The sequence below is a fragment of the Macadamia integrifolia genome, unplaced genomic scaffold (assembly GCF_013358625.1).
Source record: "Macadamia integrifolia cultivar HAES 741 unplaced genomic scaffold, SCU_Mint_v3 scaffold362, whole genome shotgun sequence".
Classification (NCBI taxonomy): Eukaryota; Viridiplantae; Streptophyta; class Magnoliopsida; order Proteales; family Proteaceae; genus Macadamia; species Macadamia integrifolia.
Window position 1 is genome coordinate 138808 of NW_024869661.1, and position 11357 is coordinate 150164.

General features: G+C 42.9%; 1 protein-coding gene across 1 annotated transcript; it reads left to right on the forward strand.

The window, feature by feature from the left end:
• Nucleotides 1–9268: 9268 nt before the first annotated feature.
• Nucleotides 9269–11325, forward strand: LOC122068244 (transcription factor TCP7-like). The gene has a single exon (XM_042632112.1). The coding sequence runs from the start codon at nt 9405–9407 to the stop codon at nt 10203–10205; it is 801 nt and encodes a 266-aa protein (XP_042488046.1). The 5' UTR covers nt 9269–9404; the 3' UTR covers nt 10206–11325.
• The last annotated feature ends 32 nt before the right edge of the window (nt 11326–11357 follow it).

Here is an 11357-nt window from a genome sequence, read left to right on the forward strand (position 1 = left end):
GTCAACCAACCAAAGTACCACTAGCATCAAGTCGATCATCGAGTCTGTTGATGAACCTTATGTTTACAATTCTGTCATTGAGTCTTCTATTTATGAGTCTGTTGTTCTTGTAGAGGAAAGTCAAGAGTCCATATATGTTGGGCCTGTTACTCCTTCATTCATGAATGAAATTTCCTATTATGAGTATGACTTGCCTCCTTTTTCTAATGATGATCTTAATGAATATCAAAACTTAATAAAACAATGTAAACCAATGAAAGCCCAACCCATCCGTGAAGATACCCGGGTTATTAATTTGGAAACCGACCAATGCCCTCGAGAGGTAAAAATTGGTAGCACCTTAGAAGATGAAGAAGCAGAATAGATGATCAACCTCTTAAAGGAATTTACAGAAGTCTTTGCCTGGTCATATGAGGATATGCCTGGAATTGACCCCAACATTATATAGCATCGTTTGTCGACTTACCCTGGGGTAAGGCCCATCAAGCAGTAGCTCAGAAGGATGCATCCTTAATGGAGTGAGAAGATTAGAGAAGGAGTTATGAAGCAGTGAAATGCTGGGTTCTTACAAGTGGTGATGTACCCCTGATGGTTGGCCAACATCGTACCAGTTCCAAAGAAAGATGGAAGGATTCGTATATGTGTGTATTTTTGAGACCTCAATAAAGTGAGCCTGAAAGATGGTTTTCCATTACCTCATATTGATGTATTGGTCGACAGAACTGCAGGGCACACATTGCTATCATTTATGGATGGATTCTCATAATACAATCAAGTGAGTATACACCTAGAGGATCGTGAAAAGACAACCTTCACTACTCCATGGGGTACTTATTGTTATAAGGTCATGCCCTTTGGATTGAAGAATGCCGGGGCAACTTATCAAAGAGTAGCTACAGCTATCCTACATGACATGATACACAAGGATGTGGAGGTCTATGTGGATGATATGATTGTGAAGTCGAGAGATCGACTTGGGCACATTCCCGTGTTGAGACGTTTCTTCGAAAGGATCAAGAAGTATCAGCTGAGGTTAAACCCCTAGAAGTGTGTGTTCGAAGCAACAGTAGGAAAGTTGTTAGATTTCTTGGTGAGCAAAAGAAGAATCAAGGTTGACCCCATCAAGATCAAGGCAATCTAAGAAATGCCTGCACCTTGCATGAAGAAGCAGATATGAGGATTCTTGGGTCACATCCAATACATCAGCAGGTTCATAGCCTAGCTGACTTTAACCTATGAGTCGACTTTAAGTTGCTAAAGAAGGATCAGCCCACAAAATGGAATGATCAATGCATATAAGCTTTTGACAAGATAAAAGAATATCTTATGAACCCGCCAGTGTTGTCACAGCTGGTGGAAGGAGAACCGCTCTTGCTATACTTATCAGTTAAAGAAAGTTCCATGGGCTCTTTGCTAGCTCAAAAAGCAACAGAGAAGGGGGTAGAGCATGCCATATACTACCTCAGCAAGAAATTCTTGGAATATGAGACACATTACACATCTCTAGAGAAAACCTATGCTACATTAATTTAGGCCACCAAGAGGTTGTGACACTAAATGATAGCATATCCGGTACGATTGATCTCAATGATGGATCCAATCAATTACCTCTTCGAGAAACCAGCTCTCACAAGAAGAATGGTTCGATGGCTACTATTGTTATCAGAATTCGACATCACTTATGTCGCTCAGAAAGCTATCAAGGGGTAGGCTATAGCTGATCATTTGGCTACCTACCCAACAAAAGATGGAAAAGCCTTAGATGATGCTTTTTTAGATGAAGAGATTTCAACAATTGAAGAAGAAGACGCATCCAATGAATGGCAATTATTCTTTGATGGAGCAGTCAATCAAAAGAAGTGTGGTGCAGGAATTTTGCTTGTCACTCCAGATGGCCTTTACTTACCTTCATCATTCCACCTTGATTTCCTTTGTACCAACAACATTGCTAAGTATGAAGCTTGTGCCTTAGGACTTAAGAAAGCCCTAACCATTGGAGTAAAAAGAATCAAGGTGTATGGGGACTCAGCCATTGTCATATGTCAGACACAAGGAAAGTGGAAGACCAGAGATGAAAAGCTGAAGCCGTACCAAGAACATTTAGAAGAGATGATTGGACATTTTCAGAAGATCTCATTTGAATACTTCCAGAGAGATAACAACCGGCTTGTTGATGCCCTTGCAACCCTAGCTTCAATAGTAGAATGCAATCCGATGGCCAAAATCCAACCATTCTTAGTGGAACAAAGAAGGAAGCCCATCTACCAGAATACGATGAATTCTCTCACTATGAATGGCCGATCTTGGTTTTTTCACATTGTGCACTTCATCAGAGAAAGGAAGTTTCCAGTTGAAGCCACCAACAGGGAAAAGAAGTTCCTGAGGAGATATGCTACCTAGTTTATCCTCCAAGGAGATTTGTTATACAAAAGTTCCTATGATGGGATACAGCTATTGTGTGTAGATGAAGAGCAAGCTCAAATAGTCACGGAAGAAATTCATCAAGGCCTTTGCGGACCCCATATGAATGCCAAAATGTTAACCAAGAAGATCCTCATATTGGGATACTATTGGAATACAATGGAAGCAGATTGTGTCAGCTATGTCAAAAAATGCCATAAGTTCCAGATATTTGTCAATATCATATATATCCCGCCAAAGGAATTGCACTCACTTAGTTCCCCTGGCCGTTTTCCACTTGGGGCATCGACATTATAGGGAAGATCAGCCCTAAAGCATCCAACGGGCATGAATTCATCTTGGTGGCCATTAATTACTTCACCAAGTGGGTAGAAGCCCAATCATATGTAGTGCTCACTTCATCCAAGGTAGAAAAGTTCATTCAAGAAAACATCATTATCCAATTTGGAGTACCGTAAGAGTTGATATCAGATCAAGGATCCCATTTCTGGGGTAAGACTGATAAGATTTGCATAAAGTATGGCATTAAGGGGCATCGCTCTACCACCTACAGGCCATAGACCAATGAGGTAGTAGAAGCAGCTAACAAGAACATCAAGGTCATTCTCTAGAAGATGGCCAAAACACACAAGGATTGGGCAAACAAATTACCACTTACATTATGACATATCAAACTTCTGTGCGGTCCTCAACTGGGGCAACTCCATTCTCCTTGGTATACGGAGTCGAAGCAGTGTTGCCAATAGAAATCCTAGTACCATCCCTAAGGATACTTTTGGATAGTCAGCTAACCGAAGGAGAATGGGTGAAGGCTAGGCATAATGAGCTCAACTTTCTTGATGAGAGATGTATGACGGCCATGAATAATTTAAGAAAGTATCAGCTAAGAATAGCAAGGGCATTCAACAAGAATGTGAATCCCCGACACATAGAAGAGGGTGAGCATGTTCTTCATGAACAAAGAGCCCCAATTCATGACCCCAGAGAAAGATTCTGGCCTAATTGGATTGGCCCGTTTACTGTCAAAGAGATTCTACCAGGCAAAGTAGTGAAGCTCATAGACCACAATGGTGAAGAAATACTAGGATTGGTCAATATGGATCAACTCAAGAGATATTATGTTTAATCAGGTGAATAGCCTGAACTACGCTAGACCTGATTCCCCTCAAGGGATACGTAGGCAACTTGACATATGCAAGTGCGGTCTTAACCATCTCAAGGTAAAAAATTGGTTCCCAGATTAATAATCAAGGTACCTAAAAGATCATCATAGCTTGTGTCCCACAAGAATCGCCATTTGGCATACATGACCATTAGGACTCTATCATTCCCCTATGGTCTGTCACATCTCATCTAGAATTTCAGTTTCCCCAAGAATCGCCATTCGGCATGTATGGCGATTAGGAATCTACCATTCCCCTATGGTCCTCTTGATATCTATCTAGAGTTTTATTTCTCCCCAAAGGGTCACCACCCAGCACTAGTAATCAAGGCCGGTTCATTCCCGACCCTAGATTAGTCAAGACTTTGATGTACAGTGGTAAAAGTTTGGTTATGTCAATAGTTGAAGGATGTCATCACATCTCTTCTTTGCTTGCTTTGGTTTCAAGAAAGGTCATGGACTCTCTAAATGAGACACTGAGGAAGTGGACGTTGAACATTGGCATCTCTGTGCCAAACCTACTGAAAATAGTGAATTTGTCTGTACTCCACCAGATCAGATGTGTGGAATTACAACATGGCTTAATTAAACAAGCACCTCAACATTGAGATGCTGATCTCCATGTATTTCAGTTTGGAACCGTTGAGATATGTCCAACTCTAGAAGAATTGGTGGATTTTCATCCATCCCAAGAATTGTCTCCTCACATTGTAGCTCATCTTTTCTCCCTTTGGTAGGAGAATTGTATTCATGTAATCCAGTTGCTTTCACTTGGTAGTAAAGTATGGTGGCATTTAAATTTTCACATCCCTAATTGCCCTGATGGATGTTGGAGTTGTGGAATTAATCATATCTAAATAACGAAAATACAGAAAAGTTTCTTAAAATTAAGAAATTCTTCATTACAAAAATGTCAAAGTACATGAAAAGAAGATAAAGAAAAGATAAAAAAAAAATGAATAAACATGGAGAGGGAAAAGAAAAATTCAAAAAGAAAGCACTGTATCTGTTTCTTGCAAGGGAAGGATCATTAAAGATTAACATCCTCTTTTGTACCATATTCGAAGCAATCCATGGTAAGAATTATAACATCGGCCCCAAGTGGCCAAATCTCATTACGTCGGCCCCAAGTGGCCAAATCAATATTACATCAACCCTAAGTAGGCCAACCTTGTTTGACCGGCCCTAGCGACCCGCAATCATTTGCACCGGTCCAAAGGAGTTCAGTTTCATTGTACATCCAAACCAAGATCTAGTCCAGATTATTTTGAAAGACTCAACCTAGAGACCAGATAGACCAGATTGTTTCGAAAGACTCAGCTTGGAGACCAGATAGCCCAGATTGTTTCGAAAGACCCAACCTGGAGACCAGATAGCCCATACTGGTTCAAAAGACCTAACCTAGAGACCAAATCCCCTGAGACCGGCATATGGAAGCTCGGTCAAAGGAAACTAAGGTGAATTTACTAAATCCCTTATGCTGAGAGGGTTCAAATCTCTGCAAACAATTTTTCTGGAACGACATTGTCCAAACCAGATCAATATCAAGTACTAACATCTTTTTCAAGAACAGTGTGAATCCCTATGAATGATGGCTCAATATCAACACTTTCTATAGGAATGTTGCGAATCCCTATAGGTAATGACTCTATTTGTTTGTGGGAATGGCGCAAATCCCTACAAATGGTAATCCAAGATCGACAAATCAGGTATCATTCTAAACTATGAATAGTTAGAAAATATTACTTGATGCATTCTTAACTCTATCGTTGTTGAGCAAGACGACGGTAGTACATGCTCTGAATAACAAAATGTGGTCGTTCTTTTCTTTGCCCTTCGGCTGATGGCACAAGTCTCGGCCAAAGAGGGGCATTCTGTAGACACCTAATTTTATCACCCTCCCCCGGAAATGACAATACTTGAATGATGGATGTGAATCTTCACTTCTAGTTGATGAGATGCAATTGACTATGGTAGTCTCACCCTAATAGCCCCCAACTCGCCCGAAAACCCTAAAAACCCAATGTGGGAAGAAAGAGGGTCCAATTTTCACTTTTTATATACGAAGGAATCTGGTCAAAAGTGATCATACGAATGGATAGTACTCAGAAATACGATTCCAACGATGTATGGTGCATCAAAATCGGACTTATGGATCTTCCATAATCATTCCCCGAAGTGGCCCCGCATGCACTTGCACACCCCCGTGCAAGCACGTGCACAACCCCGTGCACACCCGTGCACATACCCACATAACCCCGCCCATGCATGCAAATTCTCATGCACACACATGGGCGTCACCCATGCACATAACACCATAACCCCGCCATACATGCACACACTCGGGCAACACTGATGCATGCAACCCTACACCTATACACAACCCAACCCTAATCAACCCTAATCAGTCTAAATTAGCCCTGTTTAAATCCTGACCAACCTCGATCGAACTCCGATTAAACACGATCAGCCCAATCCGGCATCGACCAACCCATCCCGGCACTGTACAAAGCCTTGTAGCTCTATGCAGTGTCCTTTTAAGGGCTGTGTAGCCCTAGACAGATCTGCCTGATGCCTGGATTTTTCCTTGGTAGATTTTTCCCCTTATTTTTTCTCAAAAAATGGATTTTTGGACAAAACTAAATTTTCCCGACACTCCCGTGTTTTCCCAAAAAATCCCACCGACAGTCGGGTTTTCTGTTAGAATCCCATTTTTGGAGAAAGATCCTTTCTGAGACTCCTGCAAACTTTTTTTGGCACTTCCATAGATTTTTGACATTTTTTTATTTTCCCAGAAAATATTCCCAATATTCAGGTTTTCTGCTAAAATCCCAATTTTAAAAAATATATTTCCTGACATTCCCAAAAGTCATTCCCGACACATCCAAAGATTTTCTGACACTTTCATATTTTTACCAGAAATTCTCCTTACAGTCAGGTTTTCTGCTAAAATCCCAATTTTTGTGAAAAGATTCTATTTATAAGAAAATATCTTCTTTACTTTCAAAAATAAAAAAATATCTTCACTTCCCATCACACTTTGAATTATACCATTGGATAATAGGGAGAGCTACCTCCTATTATCCTTTGGATAAAGAATGTGTGTCCTCACCCCATTGGTTTGCAAGAAAATATCTTCTCACCTTTTTGGGTGAAGAAGGAATCTTTGAACTTTGAAATATACCACTAGGCAATAGGGAGAGTGCCCTTCTATTATCCTCTGGGTAAAGATGTGTGCCCTCACCTCATTGGTTGGAAAAAACTATAAATACCCCCCTCTCCTTGAAAAAACACACAAAAGCCTCCTTAAGAGCATTCTTGTAGAGAAGCACTGCCCTCTCTCCTCCTCCCCTCCCCCTTTGAGTTTCTTCGGGGTCTTCGAAGCGATCTTCATCAAGATCCGAAATCTTGTTCAGATCTTGAAGTGTTCTTCGGGACTTTGAAGATCTTCAATCCAAGTTTTTAGTTCAATCCATTTTTTTCTAAAAATAGTATGTTTTTGGCTTCCCTCCTTTGAGTGTTCTTGATTTTTACCAAAAGTAGAAATCCCTCCCCCTTGAGGTTCTTCGGGTCTACGAAGAGATCTTTGTCAAGATCCGGAGTTTTGTTCGGATCTTCAAAGTGTTCTTTGGGGCTTTGGGGATCTTCAATCTATTTTTTAGGTCAATCTATATTTTGTCAGAAATAACTGTTCCCAGTGGAAGCTTTGCTCAAGTGCCCCTAAAATCTTTCCAAAAATATCCATTCCCAGCGGAAGCTCTGCCAGAGTACCACCTCAACCTAGCCCTCTCATAGCTCATCCCAGCGGAAGCTCTGCCAGAGTACCACCTCAACCTAGCCCTCTCATAGCTCATTCCTAGCGGAAGCTTTGCTGGAGTGCCACCAGAATCATTTTTCAGAAGTAGCCAACCCTAGCGGAAGCTCTGCCAAAATCCCGACCCTACTTTTTCGGAAGTAGCTCATCCCTAGCCGAAGCTCTACCGAAGTAGCAACCCAACTTTTTCAAAAGTAGCTGATCCCTAGCGAAAGCTCTGTCGAAGCCAACAACTCAAAAGTGACCACTCCTAAGCTAGACCTCTGTCTACAGATTACCACAATCAGCATCTCCCAAAACCAAAAGTTGGAGTTCAAGACCATCTTCCCAAGCCAGGAGAATCCCCGAGAAAAGTCAGTATCAATCAGGGCCTCACCCCCTCTTGACCCAAAACAGGGGTTAAATTCAGGTAAAATCTCTCTCCTCATTTAAGCATAATGTAGATATCTAATTAACCTTGTTTTAGTGTACATAAATAGCTGTTTTTATTTAATGTACATATGCTTGATAATTTAGCCATGCATGTAGAATAGAAATAATTGTGAAAAATGTTCGTTCTTAAGCATCTAGTAGGAAGACAGGTTGAACTGGGTAGATTAGGTGCCTAACACCTTCCCAATTCTACAACCTAACTCTTACCCTAAATCTGTGGACCAGACCAACTGTTGGCCATTTTCTCAAGAATCAGGTCCACTCTCGGATCCTATGCCCACAATTATAGGTGGCGACTCCACACCCTTTTTGTATGATCCCAATCCCCTGTATTAGACTATCATAAAACCCCGTCTTTATGACAAACCCAGTACACCTGCGAAATAGGCTTCCACGTATTTTCGAGCGGGCGATACGACGGCGCAGGGCCCGTAGAAGCACACACAACACTTTTCTTATCCACCCCAAAGGATATCAAGAAAGATGAGAGAATGCCCGAATCTGACGGAGACACCTTTCCCTGGACGGAGGATGAGAGATCTGGATCCGAGACCCACTACCCTCACAGTAGTGACAACACTTGTAGTTGTGGATAGCAAACCACAGGCAACCTGTAGCAATAACCAATTGCTGTGGAGTTTGAGGTTTTTCTTTTACTGCGAAAAAAAAACTACGGTTATAAGCCTTCTTTGTTGTAATGCCACCAAAAAATATTAAAAGAAGGAATATTGAATTTAATAGATAGCCCTAGTGTTTTTTCTTAATCAAATTTCTTTTGGTTTCAATCAATCAGCGCTGGTTTTGATTGACCTTACTAATCGATATCTTAATGATTTCTGAAAATCAAAACCAACATCGAGTTCGATCGGTTCCATCAAATCAGTCTGATTTTTTTCTCCCCAAGTCAATCGGTCGAGCCTCTAATTACAATTGGGCCAGATGTATCCAAAAATCTAGTTCTTTATCGAGTCTAGTCCGGTCCATTGGCGTGGTCATTTTGTAATTTCATGATCATTAGAGGTTGGAACTAATTAAACGTGTCTATCAATTACAAGTCCCTAGCTAACGACCAAAATTCCCCTCGTTGCCTCAACCGTGTCTGTGTTGTCCACGTGCCTTCTTCGAACTTCGCAGAGAGAGAGAGGGGGAGAGAGAGAGAGGGGTAATAGTTCAAAACCAAATAGCCCTAGTGGTCTTCCGGTAATTTCATTCTCAACTTTCTACAAAAAAAAAAAAAAAGTACTCACCCAGGTGTCATTTCCGACGACTGACCATTTCATCACAGAAGAGAGAGAGAGAGATACAGAGAGAGGGTGAGGGGTTGTGCGTAGTGGGACCCACCACCCCATGTGCCCTTCAGCCTGTCTCCACCCGCTCCTGCCGCTCAATGATTAGAGCCCTGCTTTCCAGTTTTCCCCCTCCAAACCCAAAAACCCTTCACTCACTCACACACACTCTCTCTCTAACACCTAGCAAGTTCGAACAAGGAACAACCACAACACAGCGCCCACGAGCTCATCTTAGCATAGTCCACCGTACCTTTCTCTCTCTTTCTCAGAGAAGTAGCAGCGGCGAATGATGTCGAGTACAGACGGCACTTCTAACGGCGTAACTAACGGCGCCCTCATGGACCCACAACGCCAGCAACCCCCAGGAAACGGCGCACTAACGGTCAAGAAACCGCCGGCAAAAGACCGCCACAGCAAAGTCGACGGCCGAGGCCGTCGCATCCGTATGCCGATCATCTGCGCCGCTCGGGTCTTCCAACTAACTCGTGAGTTGGGCCACAAATCGGACGGTCAGACCATCGAGTGGCTCCTCCGCCAAGCCGAACCGTCCATCATTGCCGCAACCGGTACCGGAACCACCCCAGCCAGCTTCTCAGCTGTAGCCGTCTCCGTCAGAGGCTCTTCCAGCAATTCCGTCTCCGCCGCTCTCGACCAGAAACCCAATCCTTCCATGTTGGGCCCCACACCCTTCATCCTCGGCAAGCGAATAAGGAGTGACGATGATTCTGATGACGCATCTCCCAAAGAAGACGCCTCCGCCAACGCCACCGGCGGCGCTGCTGCTTCCTCCGCCAGTATGGGTCCCACCGCCGGTAGTTTCTGGGCTCTTCCGGCACGGCCAGATTACGGCCAGGTTTGGAGTTTCGCTGCTGCGCCGCCTGAGATGGTGGTGCCGACGCCGGCAGCGGTGGTTGCTGCTTCGCAGCAGACAGCTATGGCTGGGAGGTTTGGACAGCAACCCATGGGAGAGGCATCGGCGGCAAGGGTTGGGAATTACCTGCCGATCGCTCAAGGGCATCTGAATTTGCTGGCTTCGTTGTCTGGTGCTTCGGCTTCGTCGGGGAGAAGAGACGATGAGCCTCGTTAATTGATATTGCTTTTGTGTGTTTGTGTTTGAGTTCGTGTGTGAGTGTGTGGGTTTTAGACGGTTATGGTTAGGGTTTTTAGTTGATGAAAAATTATGAATTCAATGGATTAGGGGTTGTTAGTAGCGCTTTGCTTACTTGTCTTTCTCTCGGAATATTAGGGTTTAGTTTTTCTTCTTTGTGTATTTTCTTCGTCTTTTAGGGTTTGGAGTTTATTTCATGGGAGGCAGAGTGAGCAAGTAAGGGAGGACTTAGTTTTATGTGACCCTGGGAATCATCATCTTCACTGGAAGGGACTTTTGTGTTTTGTTTTTGCTGCTTCATCGAGTATGAACTATGGAGGGTTACCCAGAGAAGAAACTTGGGATCATGAAAATCGCCATTTGGTTGGTGGTGGATGACATGGTTTTCTTCTTTCCCACTTTCCCTGGTTCAGGGCAAGGTGGTTTCTGTTGTTGCTGCTGGATAGTGAGCATTGGGGTTTGTGATGCTTGAAGGCTGTTCTGCAAAATGGGGCTCTGAAGAAGTGGTTTGGTTACCTCTCACGGTGGAGAAATAGGGGTTCTGGGTAATTGTGCTTCTGAAATTATTTTCGATTTTCCTTCTGGGCACTGTGATCATGGTGATAAGCTGATCATGAGCATTGAAGTTTATCTTGGTGTAGCTGGAATTATTTTCTATGGGGATCCTGATTGTAGAGCAGATTTCCAAGCTGGCATTTTGGTTAATTGTGAGAGAAGAATTTCATGGTTTTTGCTGCTTCATGTGTGCTGGGGATATCTCTGCAATGGGTCCTTGTGCTCTCTCTATCTCCCATGATCTCAATTTCGTGTTGAGGACTTGATGATGAATGCTGTGGAAATGCTATTGGTCCATGCCTGTAAGATCTCATCTTTTCCATTAATCTGATTTTTTTTAGCATTTCTTAGATTTATCAGCATGACAATAATGGGTTTTTCTGTATGTAATGGATTGTTTGGGGTGCCTGCAGTGTGAATAAAAAGTACGTCTGTTTATTTCTTTCCTTTTGGGGTTTGCTCAGCCCATTTGTGTGTTGTGCTCCTTTCGGTGATGTAAATATGAACCATTCCATCCTAATTTTATTTTATTTGCAGTGCCCAACTTCCTGGAATTGGTTCTTTCCCCCCCCCCCC